The 24,552-nt window shown below is 38.0% G+C and overlaps 2 protein-coding genes across 8 annotated transcripts; one reads left to right on the forward strand and one right to left on the reverse strand.

The window, feature by feature from the left end:
- The first annotated feature begins 882 nt into the window (after positions 1 to 882).
- Positions 883 to 6,772, forward strand: LOC104237094 (vacuolar protein sorting-associated protein 28 homolog 2). Of its 7 annotated transcripts, none has more exons than XM_070167770.1 (3): positions 890 to 1,017; positions 4,163 to 4,888; positions 6,755 to 6,772. In XM_070167770.1, exon 2 carries the CDS (start codon positions 4,246 to 4,248, stop codon positions 4,873 to 4,875), a length of 630 nt encoding a protein of 209 aa, XP_070023871.1. In that variant the 5' UTR covers positions 890 to 1,017; positions 4,163 to 4,245; the 3' UTR covers positions 4,876 to 4,888; positions 6,755 to 6,772. The 7 variants fall into 7 exon arrangements, with proteins under 7 accessions (XP_070023874.1, XP_070023871.1, XP_009789477.1 ...); XM_009791175.2 differs by lacking the exon at positions 6,755 to 6,772 and adding an exon at positions 5,351 to 5,621; XM_009791176.2 differs by lacking the exon at positions 6,755 to 6,772 and adding an exon at positions 5,241 to 5,329.
- A 321-nt stretch (positions 6,773 to 7,093) lies between these two features.
- On the reverse strand, positions 7,094 to 11,283 carry LOC104237095 (phosphoribosylamine--glycine ligase-like). The gene is made up of 4 exons (XM_009791179.2): positions 10,805 to 11,283; positions 9,877 to 10,250; positions 9,227 to 9,757; positions 7,094 to 7,938 (listed from the first exon to the last, which is right to left on the reverse strand). The coding sequence occupies exons 1-4, from the start codon at positions 11,034 to 11,036 to the stop codon at positions 7,531 to 7,533; spliced, it is 1,545 nt and encodes a 514-aa protein (XP_009789481.1). The 5' UTR covers positions 11,037 to 11,283; the 3' UTR covers positions 7,094 to 7,530.
- Between the last annotated feature and the right edge of the window lie 13,269 nt (positions 11,284 to 24,552).

A 24,552-nucleotide genomic window follows, 5' to 3' on the forward strand; every position in this document is an offset into this window, starting at 1 on the left:
TTCAAGTTTAGAAAGATTTGACATTATTTAGGAAAAGAAAGTTCTTACCTCAGATACTTTCAAAATATTTGCTCGAGATGGTAGAGCTTCGTGCTGATAACGTGTTATGAAATAAAGACTATAAAGTAAAGACAAGTATAGAGAGAAACTGATATATTATTCGAATTCAAATTGATGTACATAATGAACTGAAATCTCTTCTATTTATAGAAGAAAGGAAGCTGCTCTATAAGCTGCTACTACAAGCTGCTGTGTAAGCTGCTACTACAAGCTGCAGTGTAAGCTGCTACAAGCTGATGTGTAAGCTGCTGCTGTACCAGATATGGATAATCTTCTACTGAGAGCAATAATTATCCATAACGGAGTACTGAATGGATAAGCTTATTATACCCGGTATGGATAAACTTCTACTGGGGGTAATGTTTATCCATAACTGGGTACCGAAGTGATAAGCTTATTATACCCGGTATGGATAATCTTCTACCGGGGTAATGTTTATCCATAACTGGGTACTGAAAAGATAAGCTTATTATACCCGATATGGATAAACATTACCTCCAGTAGATAAACTTATTATACCCGGTATGGATAAACTTCTACTGGGGGTAATGTTTATCCATAACCGGGTACCGAAGTGATAAGCTTCTTTAGGAAGCTTATTTCTAATATAATACTAAACAGATAAACATATTTACTGTGGAGTCCCATACGGATAAGCTTCTTCAGGAAGCTTATTTACAACGGAGTATTAAATGAACGTCCATAATATAATATATTTATAACAGATATAATAAAATAAAAATTAAGTGAGCATTCACGCAATTACCCAGTAACAATATGAAAAAAAAGAAAAGAAAAAATAATGGGTAAAATCTGTACACGCAACCTGTGTATGTCGCAAGCAAAGAGTACAAACCTCAATTTCTCTCTCTTATTCTTTGCTGATAGATTACCTGCTGCAACACTCAAATTTCCCATTATTCAGAGCCGCGTGAGTCTTTCACCTTCTTCTTTACCGTAAGCTCTTTCTCCATCCCCTCTCTCCTTCTTTTTTTGCTTTGTACCTCTGTATATGTTAGCAGAGCGGTAAGTTTTTTGATTGATTGATTGATGATCTAACCATGTATTGCGTTTTCTTCAATTGGGTCTTGAAATTTTGTTTTTTTAGGGTACTTCTTCATTCCTTCTTTTATGCAATTTAATTTTTTTTTACATTCAAAGAGCAGTGGATGCGGTTGAACCAGCTGCAGAGGGTTAGATCCACATCTTTAGCTTTGTTTGTTCAAAGTGTGGATTTTGAGCACAATGTTGTTAACGTCTATGTACAATCTTCTCTTTGGTGGAGTTTAGTTTTTATTATTAGTGTAATCTGTTAAGAAGGGGTTCATTGAGTTCTCTTCTCTTTGCTCTTTTTTTCTTTTTCTTTTTTTCTCCCCTCCTTTTAACTCTTTTCTCAATTGAAATCTCGGATTTTTATTGTTGCAAAACCTATTTGAGGCCTATTAGCACACCTAGTGTTTCTCCTTGAAGAACTATAGGCAGAATCAGATGCAACAAGCTTATGAGATATGTGGAAAAGAAAGGACAAAACGAAATTAAGAAAGGATTAAATGATCGGGGTTTCCATTCGAACTAGTGCCTTAAGCAGGAAGGACATATAATTATGTGGTGAGGTATCACATATAAGATAAAGCTTGCTTGTAGGAGTGATCTTTCACCTTTATTAAGGAGATATAAAACTAGCTTACTTACTAATACATAGGCAAGAAGCACTTCTTTCTCAAAGTCAACTTTCTCCCTTCGCTAAAAATTCCACATTGAGTATAGGTAGGAGATTCAATTGTGTGAAAATTGATCAAGGTGTTCTAATGTTTTACCATACTCATGGAAATTATGGTGGAGAATGAGGGTAAAATAGAGCTAAAAAGAGAAGTAGCCTCATGTAGCTGGCCCCAAGCAGAGGCGGAACCAGAATTTGAAGCTTATGAGTTCAAGATTCTATTTTTTCTAAGTTATCGGGTTCTAAATTAATAATTTGTACATATTCAATGACTTTTAAAGACAAATACAGAGTTTGGATCAAAACTAATGGGGTCGGCCGAACCCGCGTCCGAAGCTCTAGCTCCGCCCCTTGCCCCAAGTAGTAGAGTAAGGTGTGTATTAAGTTGATCTCAATTGTATAATAGCATTTATCCATGTCTTAATGTGCATCTTTTTACTTGCATTTGGTTCTTGACATCGGATGTATTGGCTTTGTGGTTAGGTTTCCCATTCCTTTCACACCATTTGATTGCATTGTTTGGTTTATTTCTATTTTTTCTATCTGTTTTCCTTCTCTCTGGCACTGATTTATAGAATTCTTTTTTCTGTTGACGGTGTCAACAGTTAGGGTCAGTCCAACTTCTGAAAACATCAGTGCCTTTTGAAGCTATATTCTGGGGTAGTCTGGCTAAAGCTAGGTGATGCACCTAAAAGGGAGGGGGAGAAAGTAAAGGGGAAGAAGCGAGAAGGAGAGAAAGAGAGAGGAATGAGAGAGAGAGAGAGAGAGAAAGAGATCAATTCACATCAAGCATAGTAGCAAAAGGTTCTTTTTATTGTGCAAGGAACTTTGGGTAAGTTAGAATTCCCAATACACTTAAAACTTATCTCTGAAGTGTAATAAGAAGAAAATTATCACATCAATTTCATCAGAAGACTAGACTAAAAACAATCCAATTCAGAGAACACAATGATAAAGGCTACAGTTAATCTAAAAATAGCTAAGCATAAGCTAACAACTAAATAATGATGAAAGTAAATGATTAGTATTAGTTGGAGAAAGTCTTATCATCAATTAGAGATAGAGTTCCATTCATCTCAAGAGATTCGAGTTATTCAGACTCCCTATGATATACAAGGCCCTTCTGTGTCTTTTTTTTTGGTTGCTCTACTGCTATGAGGGGGAGGGGGTGGGGGAGGGGGAGGGGAAGGGGAATATTACATAGGCGGGGTTTGAGGTGTGAAGGATGAGGGGCTCACACCATGTGAGATACCCTCCAACCCACCCTTGTGTATTTTTTTCTTTCTCTATTACTATTAGGGAGAGGGGAGAGGGGAGAGGGGAGAGGAGAGGGGTGAAGGATGAGGGGCTCGCACCATATGAGCTACCCTCCAACCCCAACCCTGTGTATTTTATTTGGCTGAAACAAATTTGATATAACAATTTATCTGTATCTATCCCCTTCTTCTGTCTCCCTTCCTCCTTCTTACTCCCCTCTCTTTTTCTATCTTATCTTTTCTGTCTTTCTCTCCTATTCTTCTTTCTCTCGATTTCTTAGTTTTTTTTCTCTTACCATTCTCTCGTTCTTCTCATTGTCATCAGTAGAGATAAATTTCTTCCCTTTCTCATCAATAGAGATAAATTCATGTCATTTTAACACCCCTATTTTCACTTTCTGCATTTTTAATCAAACTTAAGTTAACTTTTCGGATCAGTTATGATTGATTCTTGATCCATAACTTTTTAGATTAAAAAAGAAAACTTAAGAGAACTTTGGGACTAGAAAGTATAGGAGAAATATGTAATATCTATTGTGGTCTTTCTGTTTCAAAAAGAATTATGTAATATCTATTGCTTGGGAGATTGCTGTCAACCACCCATTTCTGGGATGATAACATTATTTGTCTCCATTTCAGAATATTGAGATCCTTCCCTTCTCTTCTCTTCTCGTCTTTTCCTTCTTGTGAGCCTCGGGTCTTTCGGGAACAACCTCTCTACTCCTTCGGGGTAGGGGTAAGATTTGCCTCCCCAGACCCCACTTGTAGGATTTTACTGGGTCGTTGTTGTTGGTTTCAGAATATTGAGATCCTAAATATATCGTCTAGGATGTCTGTTGACCTGGTGAATTTCACCTGTCAATGGTGATCTTTGTTCATTTAGCTTTTAAAAACTGATAAATTTATTTTTTAGCTTTGGCATTTAAAGGGAAATTCTTTATGTTGCTGTTCTTTGAACTTTGTGCACTTTTCAATTAAATGATATGGGTATGCACTATAGCTCCATGTGGAAATTTATATTTCCAAATATCTGTATGAAGGTAGAGTCTATAAGCCTGGTCAGTGTAATTTAAAGATTTGTTAGTTTTATATTGACAAATTGTAACATTTGCGCATGATCATGCAGTGACAAAGAGTAGCATCTTTGCGCGTGTCCCATCCTCTTCTCCAACCCTTTTGACAAAGGTCAAAATAGTCTCGCCAACTCTAATGGAGGTTAAGCTATGGAATGATAAGCGGGAAAGAGAAATGTATGACAACTTTGCCGAGCTCTTTGCTATAATAAAGGCAACCGAAAAGCTCGAGAAGGCTTATGTTCGTGACATCATCTCACCTGCAGAATACGAAACTGAATGCCAGAAATTGATTGCTCATTTCAAGACATTATCTTCCACATTGAAAGATACTGTACCTAGCATTGAGCGATTTCATGACACCTACAAAATGGATTGCCCTGCAGCCCTAAACCGGCTTGTGACCTCTGGGGTGCCCGCCACTGTGGAGCACAGAGCCGCCGCTGCAATGTCAGCTACAACCTCAGCTGCTGTTGTGGCTGAATGTGTGCAGAACTTCATCACTGCTATGGACTCTTTGAAGCTGAATATGGTTGCTGTTGACCAGGTCCATCCCCTATTGTCGGATCTATCATCTTCCCTTAATAAACTTTCAATTCTACCAGCTGATTTTGAGGGGAAGACAAAAATGAGAGAGTGGCTCTCAAGGCTATCAAAAATGGGAGCTGCAGATGAGTTGACAGAACAGCAGGCTCGTCAACTCCACTTCGATCTTGAATCATCATACAATTCTTTCATGGCAGCACTGCCCACTGCTGGAACTTAATTGCTTATTTCAGGTGATATGTTTGTACATATGATGTGGCTGATTTTTTTTTAATCAAGTTTATACTACATATGATGCTTTATTTGGTTGAACTGCTGGTTGATCATTTTGAGGATTCGGAAAAGAGTCATGTAATTTGCAGGACTGTGTCTGGTGGTTCCATTTTATTCAACATGAACTCATCCCAGACAACATTTTTACTTGGTTTGCGTGCTTTTCTTTTGTAACATTATTGAGCGTTTGATAGTAGTTTTTTCAACTGAAGTGCTAATTTTTTTTTATGTTAAATTAAGCATCCATGGCATTAACTTATGAAGTAATATTACATTTATTATGTGGTATCTTTGGCTTCGCTCATATTTCAGATTTGGCTTTAAGGGAGTATCAGGATTCATGATGATAGGGTCATTGTTTTGCTAATATTCTTAAAATAGTGTTCTGGGAAATGGCTAAATTGAATGATCTGGTGCTTCAGGTTGAGTCATCTTCTGTGAAGTGTTTTTACCCTCATTAGCTGATCAAGCAAGTTTTGTAGCAGCATATTCAAGGCACCCTCGTTAGTTGTCTGTATGTCATGACCAGATTTCCTTTTATGCTAAGATGTTTTAAAACCTGCTACTTGTTATGTGGTTCAGCTTCTTAGAACTATAAGCTTTGATGAGTTTTGATATCAGAACCTGGAATGTCATTTATCCGTTACTCCAATTAGCATGTGTATAGTACATCCCTGGGTTTCCCTTTGTTCCCTTCATCTGCTACTTTTAGCTCATGGTTTAGGATCGGGGTTATTTCCATCAACTTTGTTGGACCCTTCACTTATGTTCTCAGCTACCATGGCTCAGTTCTTTATCGATCTCACTCCACTGCATCGAGGTTCGCTACCCGTTCTTCACTTGCAACAGATCTCTTTGACAACATGTTTACAATACCTTTTCGTGATTACGAGTACAAATCTCTTCAAGCACACCTTTGCTCACTATCTCAGAAAATAGTTTGGTCCACTTGAGATTTTGAAACCTTGCCTATTGCTTTCAACAGGGTATATTAATGTACTATCTGTAGTTTTCTCTGCAAAGGTAATTTAACTTTAAAGGCCTTTTCGTACGTGACGGTAAAAAGCTCCACAGGCTCTATGTCATTCCTGGTTATTCTAACCTGCATCTTCGAGCATACTTGCTTTAGCTCTGTTTAGATTTTGCTGGCGTTGCTTATTGTTTGTTTAATCATCAATGGCTTTGTTAATGGGATTAATTTCTTAAGAATCCCTGGCGAGTACCAACAGTTCGGAGCCAGACTGGGACTGGACGAGAGTATACACAAAGAGGAATCCAACCCCCCTCCCTCCACTCTCTTCCAGGGGAAACAGAAAGCAGCACTTTAACATGCACGACAACATCAGACATGAATTAATGTGTTCGTCAACAAAAAACCCTAAAACTAGGCAAGCATTTCAAAAGTTAAAAAATGGACGAGTGACACTTGATAGACTCGAGGAAAGATATCTAGTATAGAAGCAAACGATATCTAATATAGAACAAAAGCAAATGAGTGCAAGTTGTACAAACAACACACGCAGAGTACGAGATCTTTGCTTCTTCATATTTATTGCCCTAAGAGAAGTGGATACTTTTGGTATACACATAAGGTACCAATATCACATATGCATTATAAGTCTGATCATACTGTGCAGAAATTGGCGAACTCTTAAAGCCATATTGTATTAACATGCTCTCTTATTTACTGAGGCAAAAAGGTCCAACTGAATTGTAAAGGAAAGAAAATCAGCTAGTATCTTTTGAGAAGATAATATCAAGAACAAAAAAGTTTCTAAAATTCACCTTTATAATCTTTACTAATTGGTCAACCCCACTCTCTCCAGGAAACAATGGCTGTCCACCACCGAAAGGATTCGTCGGAAGAGTTTTAAAACAAGTAATACGACACATGACCAAGAATAGCGCAAAAACATTAAGACAGGGTATACCTGTCCAAGAAGTAACTCAGCCATCACACAACCTGTAGACCAAATATCAATAGCTGTTGTATATTCCAAATATGGGTTCAGGGGCACGATAACATCTCGACCAGATATATGACTCATTGGGTTCACCTTTCACCTAACCAGTAGTCAAAGAATTAAGTCCGAAAACTGGAGCAGGTGCATGACTCCTAAATACAAAGTGGTCATTGCCGAGAGAAATTAGCAAAACTTCTGCGCTTACAAAATCACAAAGCTTCAGCTGATGCGTGTGTGGATTTACCCAAGTACAGCGACCCAACTGAATTCATAAGTTACAAAATCAGATGTGCATATAACACACTGCAGCTAGTCATACTCATTCCAGGGGAAAAATAAACACTTATTATACAATCATGATTATGGAGCCTTTTAACCAGAAACAATGAGGCCCATTATAGGCACAAAAACACTTCTTATGGTTGAAGTGTTCTATTCTTAATTCAAGGTTTTCTATCTATTCCTGGATCCTTTCATTTCGTCTAACATTGGATGGCTCCATTATCGATACTTCAGTCGCATCAAACACCACACCAGATGAGTTGTATGATACGATCAACAAGCTGATATCCATATCACGCTCCAAAAATGTTATTATGCTCCCTCCATATGTAACGTACAATTGTAGGAGTTCATCCCTAAGAATATTGTTTATGAGGTAGTGCTCTCCAACCAATATCTCGTCTATAAAAACCTCCAGGCCAGCTAATTTGTTCAACGGCTTGGTAGGCTCTATCCCGGGCCTTTTCAAGATCCTCCCCTGTCGCTGTGACTCCAAGGACGCGTCCCCCAGTAGCTATGAAATTTCCATCCGCATCAAAAGCAGTCCCAGCGTGAAATACTTTGACTGATGGAGAAACCTGCTCTGCTTCCTCGAGCTTATGAATGATTGTTCCTTTCTGGTAGCTGCTGGGGTAGCCTTTACTTGCCAGTACAACCACCATGGCTGACCCAGGGGACCAGTCCAAAGACACCCCATGTAGCTCCCCACGACAAGCTGCTAGCAGAACTTTGACCAAATCAGACTCTAACCGGACCATCAACACCTGAAAGCGTAGGAAAAGAGTTTAAAACAACATCATGGGACAGGGTATTTACATTAAGCACAATCAGATCCCACTCCTATTTCCCTTACATGCTTCGAATCATTTTCCATGTAAAACCTCCGAAGCAACCAGAAAAATTTGCCAGCTATAGTTGAGTAGGGTAGACGAACAATAAAAGAAGAAATGTACACCACGTCAAACTTCTGCTCTTTCTGTGACCAAGAATTGCCCTTCCCTACAATTCTGCTTTCATGAAATAAGCAAAGCATAGGAAACAACACAAAAGACTGACTAACTCAACCATTGTTGCTCTAGAATAGACCACATTGGCAAACCCAAGTAAGCACAAAACCATCCATTAATATTTTGAACACTACAGAGATATTCCCGCAATTTGGAACAAATGAGGGTCTCCAATCACCTATCTTAAACGAAATACTTGATTCGCATCCTAGTATACATGAGAAATATCAGTAACTATTTGGAGTTACTAATTACCCAAAAAGGTTCAAACAAAGTTCACTTGACTTGAACCCCTATACAACCACTCAAATTGCATCCCTAGATGCCATTAACTAGGAAAATGAGGGTCCACAGTAAGCTAATTCTATACTTTAAGATTGTCTTGTGAATAAGTATGTAGTCAAAAGATGGCTGTCTTGTAAATAAGTATGTAGTCAAAAGATGGCTGTCTTGTAAATAAGTATGTAGTCAAAAGATGGCATTTTGGTTATCACACATCAATAAAAAAGTGATGGAACTCAACACCCTAGGACAGGTGTTCTATTGTGAATAGGTTGAAAGTACTATTCCAACAAATTGAAAGAGGACCATGAAAGTAGGCGCAATAGGAACCTGTTATCCAGAATAAGAATGCCAACAGATCTATGAATCATATCACAAATGAGATTTTTCAAGTTCAGGAATCAGAAGCTAAGGAGCTTATCTAGCAATAACACCACCAAAGATCCCACCCCAAAACCAATCAGTGTTCCACGCAAAAAGATGATTTTGAACCAATTTAACGGAATTCTTCGCTTGTAGGATACCACAGTAATAACTCCATTGATGCTGAAAGACTAACTCCACATCTACTTAGCAAATACCATACTGGGTGATCAATAGAAAGTAGTGTGTCCCACACAACATATTCATACTATATCAAAGTGAAATAGCGAAGGACAAATGCTTCCCAAGCGTAATTTGAAACTAAGATCTATGGTACTAACACAAATTTCAAAATGCAAACAGAAAGTTTGGTTGCAAGTGGCAAGCAAATCCAACTAACCTGGCATTCTGGATCTCCAAAGCGCACGTTGTACTCAATTAACTTTGGTAAACCAGATTTCTTCTCTATCATGAGCCCTGCATACAGAACCCCAACAAACTTGCAGCCTTCTTCAGCCATTCCCTTCACTGTAGGGAGAATTATAGACTCCATGACCACTGATTGCAGTTCTTTTGTCAAGACAGGAGCCGGTGAATATGCCCCCATCCCACCAGTATTTGGTCCTGTATCACCATCCCCAACTCGTTTGTGGTCTTGAGCAGATTCTACAGGTATGGCATGCACACCATCTACCAAGGCAAAAAATGATGCTTCCTCTCCTTCCAGATATTCTTCTACAATGACACGAGAACCAGCAGAACCAAAAACATTTTCTACAAGCATAGAATCAACAGCCTCGTATGCTTGCTCCAATGACATGGCAACAATAACTCCTTTACCAGCAGCCAATCCATCCGCTTTAACAACAATGGGGGCACCTTCCCGTTTGATGTACTCTTTTGCAGCGGATGGATCTGTAAATGCTTGATACTGCAGATAGCCAAGAGATGAAATGAACCAAATAACTAGAAAAGCCAAGTATCATAACAAAGAGTTTTATTAAGAGAGAAAAAAAAACAAGTAAATATAACTGGATACAAGACGCAAACCTTTGCAGTTGGAATTCGATATTTATCACATAAACTCTTCATGAAGTTCTTAGAACCTTCTAAAGCAGCTGCTTCTGAAGAGGGGCCAAAAGTAGGAATTCCTTCCTTAACAAGGTCATTAGCAAGACCTGCAACAAGCGGAGCCTCTGGTCCCACAACAACCAGCCCAACTCCCCATTTACGACAAAAAGCAATCACAGCTGAACTATCTAAAACATCGAGGTCTTCTATGCAAGTTGCATCTCCTGAGCTGGAAATTCCCGCATTACCAGGTGCACAGAAAATAGCATCACAAGAAGGGGATCGACTCAGAGTATGACAGAGCGCATGCTCTCTCCCTCCTCCTCCAATTACCAAGACAACCACCCTTTCCTCTATAGTATCAAATAGAATGAATCAATAAATAATGTTAAAAATTATAACGGATTCTACAGTCTACACTATATCCATATCAATTGTGCTGATTATGCTAGTTAACATCTAGTTTGTGCCTGGTAAATAATAAAACCAAAAGAATTGATACTTTAACATAAAAAAGAAAGAATCTTTTGGCATTACATGGCATGATGGCAATTTCAAACTATTGAATAACAACTCAAAATTGCTTTTGTGCTATAAAGGGAGGTGAAAATCAAAACCTAGGAAAAGAGGCACGCATTAACATATCCATTTTGCGAAAAATAATAGAATCACTTTAGAATAAGCAGAATAATTGAAAATCTGAAATACCCAATACATATAATTGCTAAAATATTAACCAAACAAAGTACAAAAATAGCTTTCAAAAGCTGAAAGAACCAAATAAGAGAAGCAAAGTAACATTAGGGGATAACACTGGAAAAAATTAAAAAGCAAACACCCAATTTCATAGTTTTTTCCTTTTCCTACAAACACATTGGAAAGATTAAAGTGGAGTAGTAGTTCTTACCCGGGTTGATATTATCCACATAAAGGCTATTGAAAACAGTGGCGAAAGATTTGCAAGTATTAAAACCACGGCGATAAGTAGGACGAACTGGAAAATTGGAACAATTCCAATTGGCGGAACTGAATTTGAAACAACTCTGTTGGTTTGCTGAGAACAACCTCGTTGAATGGTTTTGGCAATTTCTTCCAAACTTTAAAGCAGTAGCTCCTATATTGAGAGAGATACAAGCCATTTTTCTTCTTTTCCTTTACCAATTCACCTCCTTTAACTTCAGTTGACCCAAAAAAAAAGTTTCAAGAAAATTCAAAATGGAGATGAGGAGGAGGAAAAGGGGAAGGTTTAGGTTTTAGTGATGTTTAAGAAAAAGGCAATTTTGACTTTGCAAAAGCCCCCTTTTCTAAAGTATCGGCGAATCAAATGGCTTTCGGCAATGTTTACAAGAACCAAAAATTAAGGTAATTATTTCTTAGTCTGCATTTTTAATTTAGGTTTTATTTTCTAGATTATGTCTAACAAATTATGCAGAGGATTAATAATTTAAAAAATAAAATTTTTTTTCTATTTCTTTTTAGAAATTGTGGGAAGGAGAACCTACAAAGAAATAAAAACTCGACAACTTTATACATGTAAATCCTAAACTTATTTATGGTATATTAATGTATGATCATCACACTTCTATCTGTTATCTAGTTGAGTGATGATAACAAATGGTTCAACACGAAAATAGATTAGCGACTACTCACTCCCCAACTAGCAATGAAGTACTAACACCATAAGTGACGGAAAGATTTCCTATCACCAAACTAAAATTGTCGCCACTAATAGTTGCACTAGATCGCCTAACACACTAGCGACCAAGCTAAGAGTTTCGGCGACTCTGGAATTCTGATAGTCGCCACGAAAGGTAATGTGCTTTTTATTTTTTTTACTTTTTCCTTTTCTGTTATTTGTGGCAACTATAGTCGCAGCGAAATGTTTATTTCAGTAGCGGCGACCCCGATTCGTCACAAATAATATTCGGTTACGAATTAGGGCGTACACATAACTTTTTGTAAGAGGTGTCATATTTTAAAAAGTAAAAAATTATTATTTAATATCATTTTTTCACATGTTGAAAGCCTTGCCCAATGGTGTAGTTAAATATTATTACTGATGAAGGTGTAGGTTCAATTCTCTTAAGCCTCAAATTTTTAACAAAAATGCTAGCTCACACATCATCAAAAAGTAGTATGTTTGGGTCAAGATTCAAACCTACAACCTTTATCAGCCCAAATACATGCTTGACCAGCGAAATAGGAAGTACTCTATACTAAGAAGCGGTGTTATTACTATATATCGCTTCATTTTGCTAAAAATATTAGTGTAAACTTTTAGTTTTTTCCGGCAAAGTGATGTCGGTTGACGCCGCTTCATGGATCCGTCCCTTATTACGAATGTATTGACTAATTATTTTATTTAAAGAAAAAAGAGAGCTTCATTCTTATTAGTTGCTGGTTTGATTACATAATACAATATTTGTTTGTATTAATCTTAACTTTTATTTAATTTGTTCGTCTAGTAGGTGAAATATATAAGATAAAATTTATCGTACAGAATATTTATACTTTCTTTCATTTTTATGATTTAATAACAGATGGTAAAATTTATAATTATTGTTCAAATTAATGCAACATGTGTGATTAATGTAAATAAAAAGATCGTTTTAAAATTAGTTGTTTTATATATGGTGAAGATTATACTGAGAGATTAACACTTTGAAAGAATAGAATTATTCTCTCATGCCATGTAGAACTTCATTCCGTCATATTTTGCTAAATAATGATAGATTTTCTTAATTATTTTTCTTCTTAATATCAAGTTATCGAGTGAAGTTTTAGGATTTTAGGATTCTTTTATGGACATTGTCGACAAGCAGAAGTTTAAAAATATTTTGATGGTTCTTTTTCTTCATGTGTAAATATTTTGAAACGTATTTTTGAATTGCATAATTTATATTATGGCAATAAAAAATTCAAATTTTGTTGAGAAATGTATTTGGTATTCTCATTGTATTTTTAATGGATTGGTATCATTTACTTGAGCAATTAGTAGTAAGAATTAGTTAATTTTATTCAAAATAAGCTTTAGTGCGATTTTAGTCGCCACAAAAACGTACAGTTTTTTGCAGCTAATAATAGTACTAAATCACCTAACACAGCAGCAACCAAACCAAGGGCTTTAGTGGCGATGCTAGTCGCCATTAAAAGACTAAAATATTGCCACTAAAAGGCGAGGTGCAATTTATGAATTTCTTTTCCTTTTTCTGCTATTTGCGACAAACTTTAGTCGCCACAAATGTTTATATCTGTAGAGGCTGAATCGTCACAAATAATATTTAGTTACAAGGGTATTTGACTAATTAGTTTATTTAAAAGAAGAAGGGAGATAATTCATTTCTCATTAAATCATGAATGTAAAAAAACAACATGTTGTATTATGTAATCAAACTAGCAACTCATGTCGATGTTTTAGCTTGAAGCTGAGGATTAATTAACTTTTATTTAATTTATTCGTCTAGTAGGTAAAATATATAAGGTAAATATTTAACCGCTTTGAATATTTATACATTCTTTAATTTTTATGATTTAACGATAAATCCCAAAAATTTATAGTTGCAATTCAAATAAATGGAACATGCATGTGTGAAAAATATAAATAAAAAGATCATTTTAAAATTGGTAGTTCTACATATGGAGAAGATTCTGTTGAAAGATGAACACCTTGAAAGAATAGAATTATTCTCTCATGCCTTGTAGAACTTCATTCGGTTAAATTTTCTTAATTATTTTCCTCCTTAAAATCAAATTATCGGAGTAAAGCTTGCTCTCTTTTAGGATTTTAATATGCTTTTATGGGAATTGTCGGTAAGCAAGAGTTTAAAAAATATTTGATGATTCTTTTTTTTTTTTTGCATGCGTAAATACTTTTTAAGTGTTCTTTTGAATTGCTTAATTTATATTATCGCGATGAAAAAATCTACCAATTTTGTTGAAAAATGTATTTGGTACTCTTACTTTTTTTTTTTATTGATTAGTATCATTTATTTGAGCAATTGTAGAAAGATTTACTTAATTTAATCAAAATAAGTTTAACGTCGACTTTAGTCGCCACCAAAAGTAAAATCTGTCGCTGTTTAGAGTAGTACTAGATCGCCTAACACACTGGCGACCAAGCTAAGAGTTTTAGTCTTCTTTTTTTTTTGATAAACTGGGAATTTATTCATTAGAAATTACTCACTATTACAGTTTTGATCATGTGGATCATTACATAGAGAAGATAACCTATGCATAGCATGTTGATTACTAAGTTTTGCTAGATGCCTACAACCATAAATAGAAACAGATTTCACATAAACATCCCCCACTTTGTCCGCCAGCATCCTGGTCATGACATAGGTGTTATACCCTACAATTTCGTACGTAAAAATGCGTTATAAGCAAACTAATGTAGGACCAAAAATGTGATAATAGTTGAAAGTATATAAAGTAAGTTAATCATGTTACCTCGGATGTTACAAATATTGAAGATCATGAACAACAAGTGCAAAGAGGTTTGGAAGGTTTAGAAGCTAAGGAATCGAAGAAAATAATATTTCGTCGAAAGTCGACAAGTTGAGAATGTTATAACATGTAATTTTGGGGTGAGACTAGGGTGCTTAATATGATAAGGAGGTTATGTTATTATTTATGTTAGTCGTATGATAGTCGTGTGTTACGTTTTGAAGTCAAGCGAGTTGTGGAACAAAAGTCGATGAAAGTCATCATAAGTTACGTTTATAAGTTATACTGAAAATTTGGATCAAATGTAACTGCGATTTTCTCCCAATATACTTAGAGTTATGGGGTTTTCCCATCAAATTGGATCTCTATGATCTATTTTCTAACGCATTAAACTGTTTGGCAATACGACATCAGACAAGAGAGATATATACATTTTTGCGAGACTGCGCAAGTTGCTAGGTGACAAGTAGGTGTGTTGCTTACTTGCTTAAATGAGAGTCCAAAAACGGGCTATTTCAGGTCGTCCAAAGAGCCCAATTTAAGGGCTTATCTCCTGTAATATAACACCCATTACATAACACAATAACCAGACCTAAACCCCTGCAAACATCCTCCCCAAAATTTCCCACAAACCCTAGTTGATTTTCTCTCCCTTTCAAGTCCTAATTGGAGGTAAAACCTAGAGTTTGAAGAACAAAGATAGAAGCTGAGTTATCCAACAAATAAGGTAAGTTTACTGCTCTCTTTCATCCATTTTTTCTATTGTAAATGTATGTAAGTCGTTCTATATTTGTAAGAACTCACGGGTCGATGATCGGAAGCCGTAAGTTCGAGTTATTCACTTGTAGTAGACTATTTTATGTTGTTGTTGGATTGCATGTTTTACTACTATTTTGTGGAGTTTTGAAGGAGAAAAGGTGTGGAGAAATACCAAATGCAGGGTGGTGGGCTGGTCGTTCGTCGTAATATTTTCGGGTTGTTTGACACTACTACAATGGTCATTTTGTGTTTGGAGAGATTGGGTGTGTTGGGTTATTTTGTAGTATTTTGTGTTGTATATAAGGTTGGAAAATAATATTATAGATTGTTATTGTTGTGTTCTTGTGTTGTTGGTGTTATCTTGAATTTGGAGGAAGCAAGGATTATAGGGGAGATGGTGCCCGTTTTAATACAAAATAAGCTTGACGTTTGTTGTGCGATAGTTGTGCCTTTCGTAACTTAATGGTAGTATTATTATCGTTATTGTAGATTAAGGTGTGAAGAGGCGAGTTCAACTTGGTGATTAGAAAGATTGTGATAAGGTATGTTAAGGCTAGATTTTTCTTTATTTTGGCATGATCCTGTAACTACATGAGTTTGATAACGAGGCATAAAGAGAAGTTCGTATTCCAGAACTTATGTACATTATCCTAGTCTCATAAGTTACAGTAGTCTCCCTTATCAGGACTTTATAGTCAGTTAAGTATTATCTTTTTCCAGTCAAGAGAGTAGAGGGTGTACATATATATATATATATATAGTATTACAGTATTTTCATTACAATCGAGCTATAATCGATGGGCAGGCGCCTATTGGGCAATCTCAGGTCAGATGGTAAGTTATATACAGAGCCTACTATGGCCGAGCGCCTATGAGAGAGCCTAGAATGACCGAGATACAGAGCCTAGTATGGCCGAGTGCCTATGAGCGATCCTACTATGGGCAGAGCAGTTACACGTTCTGAGCCTTATATGGCCAAACATTTATTTTACTTACTATATTGAGAGACTTGAGTCAGTATCATCAGGTAAGTATATCTCCAAATCATCTTTGAATCCCAGTTACTTTCAGTTATTGTATTATCAATTTAGTTTCAGCTTTCAGTTATTTTATTACCTTATATACCCGGTACATTATTTCGTACTGACGTCCCTTTTCTGGGGACGTTGCATTTCATGCGTGCAGGTTCAAATAGACAGACGGGTAGACCTCCTCAGTAGGTATTGCCCAAGTTGAACTTGATCGGTAAGTTCCACGTCCTTCGGAGTTGTCGGGTCTAGAGTTTTGTGTACATCTTTTGTGTGTGTGTGTGTGTATGTATGTATATATATATGTTATGGGTAGGTCGGGGACCTGTTCCGATCACAGTACATCCATCAGTAGAGGCTTGTAGACATATCCTGTCAGTTAGTGCAATATATTGGGCTTGTAGGCCTTGTATATATATTTTGTTGGTTTGTCAGTTGTAGTAGTTATGACGGCCTTGTCGGCCCAGCTTTGTTTTGATGTTTAGTCAAAGCTAGTTTCCGTTCAGTTTTATATTTTGCTTCGCAAATTGTCTTGCAATGTGGCCCCATGGCCAAAGTATGACATTGTATGTTCAGAGTCCCTCAGTTCTAAGTTGGTACGCTAGGTTAACTGAGGCACCGAGTGACGGTCTCGCCCCCCAGGATCGGGGTGTGACAAACTTGGTATCAGATCAGTTTTGTCCTAGGGAGTCTATAAGTCGTGTCTAGTAGGGTCTTATTTATAGATGTGTTGTGTACCATATTATATAAGCAGGGAACTATAGGGCATTTAGGAGTTGGTTATCCTTCTTTCAAATCTAAATCGTGCTATAGAACTGAGTTATAGGAAATTTAAGTTAAACTTATGTGTTGGTGTTTGCATGCGTAGATGACAGTGACTAGGAAAACTATGGCTAGCCAGAGGAGAGATATAGCAGTAGGTGAGGGGACCAACAGGGTATCCCCAGTAGATAGGGCCTAGTTTGAGGCCCAAAGCGAGACCCCTACTCAACCATTATCAGCTCCTCCACCACCTGAAGAGATTCCTAGGGATACCACACATCCAGTTCCCCTTCCACTTCCATTAGATCAAGACTTGAGGAGTATAGTGCATTTGTTGACACAGTTGGTAGTTACTCAACAACAAGCTAGGGCATCAGCTAGTGCAGGATCTTCTGAGGGGTCTGGGAGTTCAAGGGTCCAAGAGTTTATTATTTTGAGTCCCCTAGAGTTCACAGGGACAGATCAGAGGGAGGACCCACAGTATTTCATAGATCAGCTTCATAGGATCTTTCGGGTTATACATGCCATGGAGAAAGAGGCAGTTGAGCTAGCAACTTTTCGACTCTGAGATATAGCCATTCTTTGGTATGAGGTATGGGAGAGGTCCAGGGGACGTGATGCATCTCCAGCTGTTTGGGAGAATTTTTCAGATGCCTTCCTTGACCAGTACTTACCATGGGAGATCCAACAGGCTCGAGTCGATAAGTTTCTAGCCCTCAAGCAGGGAAATATGAGTGTTCGAGAGTATAGTCTCCGTTTTGACTCATTGGCCAGATATGCACCATCCATAGTTGCTACTATGTAGGACAGGATCCACAGGTTTATAGCAGGGTTGGCCCCAGACTTGACCGAGGCATGTGCTACCGCTGCATTACAGAATAGTATGGATATCTCATGGATTCATGCATTCGACCAGAATATAGAAAGGGGTAGGCATCGTTAGCAGGGTACATAGACGACTGAGCAAGGGCAGTGTAAGAGGATGAAATTTGCCATGTCTCAAAAGCAATCTCAGGGTAGTTATAGGCCCCAGTACTTCAGACGGCCACCTAGGCCTCTGCCACCTCAGTTACAGGGTTAGATGTATGATCGTTATAATCAATTAAGACCAGGTGAGAGCTCACGGGCATCGGGTTTGCAGCAACAACAAGGTTCAGGGCAGACATGGTTATTTCTGCTGAGTGTGACATCTGTGGTAGAGGACACTTGGGCCAATGCCGAGCTAGTTCCGATACTTGTTATATATGTGAACGTTCGAGGCATATGATGCGAGATTGCCCAAATAGATATTATGGGGGTATGGCACAACCAGCAAGTTTAGCAACAGGATCATCTATGTCTGTGCATCCATCAGGGCGCAAGTCTCAGTCTTCGACTAGTAGAGGTCGAGGCAGAGGTAGAAGTTCTAGTTCATGTGGTAACCAGAACTGTATCTATGCTTTAGCGGGTCAACGGGACTAGGAGTCTTCACCATACATTGTAACAGGTATATTGACCATTTGCTCTTACGATGATTATGTCTTGATAGACCCAGGATCTACTTTATCGTATATTACCCCTTTTGTCGCAAGGAAGTTTGGTATAGTGCCTGAAATACTAAGTGATCCTTTTGCGGTATCTATACCGGTCGGAGAATCGATTATTTATAGACGGGTTTACCGAGGTTGTACAGTGACAATTTGTAGTCGTCAAACCTCAGCCGACTTAGTTGATCTAGAGATGATAGATTTTGATGCTATCATGGGCATGGACTGGTTGGCAGCTTGTTATGCCACAGTTAATTGTCGAGCAAAGGCAGCCAGATTTCATTTTTCGGGTGAGCCAGTCCTTGAATGGGTAAGTAATACAGTGACACCCAGAAGTAGGATTATTTCCTATCTGAAGGCGAGGAAAATGCTCGCAAAATGGTGCATTTATCATATTGAGCGAGTTAGAGATGCAGATGCTGAGATACCTACACTTCAGTCTATTCCCGCAGTCAAGAGTACGCATATGTGTTTCCAGATGAGCTTCCAAGTATTCCTCTAGAGCGAGAGATTGATTTTAGCATCTATTTGCTTCCAGGAACTCAACCAATATCCATCTCTCCGTATAGAATGGCACCTGCCAAATTGAAGGAGTTGAAGGAGCAATTAAAATATTTGCTGGAGAAAGGTTTCATTAGGCCCAGTACCTGACCTTGGGGTGTACCGGTACTGTTTGTGCGGAAAAAAGACGGTTGGCTGAGGATGTGTATCGATTATAGGCAGCTGAACAAGGTAACTATTAAGAATAAGTATCCACTTCCAAGGATCGATGACTTGTTTGATCAGTTGTAGAGGGCTAGATACTTTTCAAAAATAGATTTGAGGTCGGGGTACCACCAGGTCAGAGTTCAGGAGAAAGATATTTTGAGGACAGCCTTGAGGACCTTATATGGCCACATCGAGTTCCTTGTCATGTTCTTCGGGTTGACGAATGCACCCGTTGTATTTATGGACTTGATGAATAGCCTATTCCTTCCATTTTTAGATCTGTTCATGATAGTATTTATTGATCATATTCTGGTTTATTCACATTCAGAGGATGAGCATGCGGACCACCTGCGAGCGGTACTCTAAACCCTCTGTGATTGTAAGTTGTATGCTAAGTTTTCTAAATGTGAGTTATGATTGAAGTCTATAGCATTCTTGGGGCATATTGTATCCGATGAAGGTATAAAGGTAGACACTCAGAAGATTGAGGCCGTGAAATCTTGGCCTAGACCTACCACTTCGATAGAGGTTCGTAGCTTTCTAGGCTTAGCATGATACTACTTGAGGTTTGTAGAGAGTTTTTCTTCCCTTTCGACACCATTGACGAAGTTGACGCAGAAAGCAACTAAGTTTCAATAGAGGGAGGCTTGCGAGCGGAGTTTCCAAGAGCTTAATAACAGGTTGACCTCAGCGCTAGTTGTAACACTTCTAGAGGGTCTAGAGGGATATGTCGTGTATTGTGATGCCTCAGGTGTCAGGTTAGGACGTGTCCTTATGTAACATGAGAAGGTTATTATGTATGCTTCTAGGCAGTTGAGGAAGCACGAGAGGAATTATCCGATCCATGACCTCGAGTTAGTTGCAATTGTCCATGCACTTAAGATTTGGCGACATTATTTATATGGTGTTCATGTTGATGTATTTACAGATCATAAAAGCCTGCAATATATCTTCAAGCAAAAAAAGTTGAATTTGCAGCAGAGGCGATGTCTTGAGTTATTGAAAGATTACGATGTTAACATTCTCTACCATCCAGGGAAAGCTAATATTGTAGCAGATGCCTTAAGTCATCGATCTATGGGTAGCTTAGCACATGTAGAGGCCAAGAAAAGACAATTAACTAGAGAGATTCATCAACTGGCTTGTTTTGGGGGTTTGGTTAGTAGATTCTGACAATGGTGTAGTTGTACTCCAAAACACTACAAAATCATCTCTCATAGCTGAAGTCAAGGAAAGGCAGTACGAGAACCCAGAGTTGGTCGAGTTGAGAGACCGAGTTCCGCAGCAGAAAAAGCTGTTGTTAGAGCTCAAGGGAGATGGGGTTCTCAGATACATGGGTCTTCTATGTGTTCCAGATGTAGCAGGGCTACGAGACAAGATTATGTCAGAGGCACATTATTCGTGGTACTCCATTCATCTTGGGTCGACGAAGATGTATCATGACATTAAGGATGTGCACTAGTGGAATGATATGAAGAAGAACATTGATGAGTTTGTCACCTAGTGTCCTAGTTTCCAGTAGGTGAAGGTAGAGCACCAGAAGCCCGGAGGGCTAATACAGACTATAGAGATCCCGACGTGGAAATGGGAGGCGATAAACATGGACTTTGTCATAGGTTTACCTCGTTCTCATCGTAAGTTCGATTCTATATGGGTGATAGTCGATAGACTCACGAAATCAACCCATTTCCTACCGATCAGATCTACATATACTTTCGAAGATTGTGTGAAGTTATATATTAAGGAGATAATGCAGCTATACGGAGTACTAGTAACTATTATATCTGACCGTGGGGCCCAGTTTATAACACATTTCTGGAGGTCATTTTAGAGAGGTCTAGGGACTCAAGTGAATCTCAGCACAATTTTTCATCCACAGACTGTTGGACAAGCCAAGCGCATAATTCAGACGCTCGAGGATATGTTACGATCATGTATGTTGGATTTTAAAAGAAGTTGGGAAGAACATCTACCTCTTATAGAGTTTGCATATAATAACAGTTACCACTCTAGTATCCAGATGTCTCCGTACAAGGCTTTGTATGGGTGTAAGTGCAAATCTACTATAGGGTGGTTTGATATTGGATAATATGGGTTGCATGGGCTAGACATAGTTCAGCAGGCCGTAGAGAAAGTAAAGCTTATCCGGGAGCGATTGTTGATAGCTCAGAATCGTCAGAAGTCATATTCTAATGTGCGGCGATGAGACTTAGAGTTCATGGTTAATGACTGGGTATTCTTAAAGGTATCACCTATGAAGGGCATGATGAGATTTGGCAAGAAAGGCAAGCTTAGCCCACGGTATATTGGGCCTTATAGGATCATTCAGAGAGTGGGCCAAATAACTTATGAGTTAGAATTGCCCTCAAAATTGGAGTTAATCCATTTGGTTTTTCACGTATCTATGCTACGAAAGTGCATTGGCGATCCTACCCGAGTGGTGCCCACAGATGATGTACAAATTACGAAGGACTTGTCATACGAGGAAGTTCTAGTCTCTATCTTAGACCGACAAATCCACAAGCTACGAAATAAGAAGATAGCCTCCATGAAGGTTTTATGGAGAAGCACAAATGTGGAAGAGATGACGTAGGAAGTAGAGAAAGAAATTAACTCTAAATACTCCCACCTATTTCAAACTGAAGATATGGCTCGAGATGGGATACTTCAGCATAACTCTATTTAGGCTAGTAGGTCATTAGGTAAGCTCTTATTTTTTACTGTCATTAACGGCCATTTGAGGCCAACTGTTGCTATTTATAGACATTGGCCATGTGTGGTATATTTTATGGCTGCATGCAGGTTGGTTTTAGTCTATTGTAAGGAGGAGACTCTGGCAAAAATTTTCAAAGTCTCTTAAGAGTAAACATTCGAGGATGAATGTTCCTAAGGGGGAATTGATGTTACACCCTATATTTTCGTACGTAAAAGTGCGTCGTAAGCAAACTAATGTAGGACAAAAATGGAGATAATATTTGAAAGTATATAAAGTAAGTTAATCATGTTACCTCGGAGGTTACAAATATTGAAGATCATGAGCAACAATTACAAAGAGGGTTGGAAGGTTTAGAAGCTAAAGAATTGAAGAAAACAATATTTCGTCAAAAGTCGCCAAGATGGGAGTGTTATAACATGTAATTTTGGGGTGAGACTAGGGTGCTTAATATGATAAAGAGGTTATGTTATGAGTTATGTTAGTCATATGATAGTCGTGTGTTATGTTTTGAAGTCAAGCGAGTTGTGGAATAAAAGTCGATGAAAGTCATCACAAGTTACGTTCATAAGTTTTTACTAAGAATTTGGGCCAAATGTAACTGCCATTTTATCCCAATATACTTAGAGTTATGGGGTGTTCTACCCATTAAATTTAAGCTCTATGAGTCTATTTTCTAACTCACTAAACCGTTTAGCAATAAAACATTGGAGAACAGAGATACATGCATTTTTGCTAGACTGCGCAAGCTGCTGGGTGACAAGTAGGTGTGTCACCTACTTGCTTAAATGAGAGTCCAAAAAGCGGCTATTTTGGGTCGGAAAAAGATCCCAATTTAAGGTCTTATCTCCTTCAATATAACACCCGTTAGATAAAACAATAACTAGACCTAAACCCCTGCAAACTTCCTCCCAAAAATTTCCCATAAACCCTAATTGATTTTCTTTCCCTTTCAAGTTCTAATTGGAGGTAAAACCTAGAGTTTTAAGAACCAAGATAGGAGCTGATTTATCCAAAAAATAAGGTAAGTTTACTTATCTCTTTTATACAATTATTTCTGCTGTAAATTCATGGTAAGTCATTCTATATTAATAAGAATTCAAGAGACGGTGATCGGAAGCCGTGAGTTCGAGTTATTCACTTATAGCGGACTATTTTGTGTTGCTATTGGACTGCGTGTTTTACTAATATTTTTTGGAGTTTTGGAGGAGTAAGAGTGTGGATAAACACCACATAAATTAAGGGTGGTCGGCTGGTCGTTCGTCGTAATATTTTCGGGTTGTTTGACACTACTACGGTGGTCGTTTTGTGTTTGAAGAGATTGGGGTATGTTGGGTTGTTTTGTAGTATTTTGTGGTGTATATAAGGTTGGAAAATAATGTATATATGTTTTTATTGTTGTATTCTTGTGTTTTTGGTGTTATCTTGAATCTGGAGGAAGTAAGGATTATAGGGGAGATGCTGTCCATTTCAATACAAAATAAGTTTGTCGTTCATTGTGCGATATTTGTACCTTTCATAACTTAATGATAGTATTATTATCGTTGTTGTAGATTAAGGTACGAAGAGGCGAGTTCAACTTGGTGATTGAAAAGATTGTGATAAGGTATGTTAAGGCTAAACCACTCCATTTTGGGATGATCTCGTAACTACACGAGTTTGATAACGAGGCATAAAAAGAAGTTCATATTCCTGCACTTATGTACATTATCCTAGTCTCATAAGTTACAGTATTCTCCCTTATTAGGACTTTATATTCAGTTAAGTATTGTCTTCTTCCAGTCAAGAGAGTAGAGGAATACACACACACACACACACACAAACACACACACACACACACATATATATATATATATATATATATATTCACCACCATCGACCTATAAGTAATGGACAGGCCCCTATTGGGCAACCTCTGAACTGATGGTAAGTTATATACCGAGCCTACTATGACCGAGCACCAATTAGCTAGCCCAGAATGGCCTAGATACAAAGCCTAGTATGGTAGAGCGCCTATGAGCGAGCCTACTACGGTAGAGCAGTTACACGTCCGAGCCTTGACATTTGTTTTACTTACTATATTGAGAGAGGAAATCAGTATCATCAGGTAAGTATATCTCCAGATCATCTTTGACTCCCAGTTACTTTTAGTTATTATATTATCAGTTCAGTTTCAGCTTTCAGTTATTTTATTGCCTTACATACTCAGTATATTATTTCGTACTGACGTCCCTTTTCTGGGGATGCTGCATTTCAAGCGTGCAGGTTCAGACGGACAGACGGGTAGACCTGCTCAATAGGTGTTGCCCGAGTTCAACTTGACCGGTAAGCTCCACGTCTTTCGTTGTTCTCAGGTATAGAGTTTTGTGTACATCTTGTGTATATATGTATATATGTTATGGGTAGGTCGTGGCCCTATTCCGATCACAGTACATCCATCTGTAATGGCTTGTAGACATATCATGTTAGTTAATGCAGTATATTAGGCTTGTAGACCTTGTATGTATATTTTGTTGGTTTGTTAGTTGTAGTAGTTATGACGGCCTTGTCGGCCCAACTTTATATTGATGTTTAGTCAAAGCTAGTTTCCATTCAGTTTTATATTTTGCTTCGCAAATTGTCTTGCAATATGGCCCCATGACAAAGTATGACATTGTATATTCAGAGTCTCTCAGTCGCAAATTAGTACGCTAGGTTAAGTGAGGCATCGGGT

The sequence above is a fragment of the Nicotiana sylvestris genome, chromosome 2 (assembly GCF_000393655.2).
Source record: "Nicotiana sylvestris chromosome 2, ASM39365v2, whole genome shotgun sequence".
In the NCBI taxonomy this organism is placed as follows: Eukaryota; Viridiplantae; Streptophyta; class Magnoliopsida; order Solanales; family Solanaceae; genus Nicotiana; species Nicotiana sylvestris.

What these genes read in the sequence shown, in the direction of transcription:
- LOC104237094 (XM_070167773.1), top strand. Translation starts at nt 4,246, where the DNA reads ATGGAGGTTAAGCTATGGAATGATAAGCGGGAAAGAGAAATGTATGAC.
- LOC104237095 (XM_009791179.2), bottom strand. Translation starts at nt 11,036, where the DNA reads ATGGCTTGTATCTCTCTCAATATAGGAGCTACTGCTTTAAAGTTTGGA. An exon ending in TGTGGATAATATCAACCCGG is followed by an intron (nt 10,251 to 10,804) that starts GTAAGAACTACT and finishes TTGATACTATAG; the next exon opens with AGGAAAGGGTGGTTGTCTTG. An exon ending in ATCGAATTCCAACTGCAAAG is followed by an intron (nt 9,758 to 9,876) that starts GTTTGCGTCTTG and finishes GGCTATCTGCAG; the next exon opens with TATCAAGCATTTACAGATCC.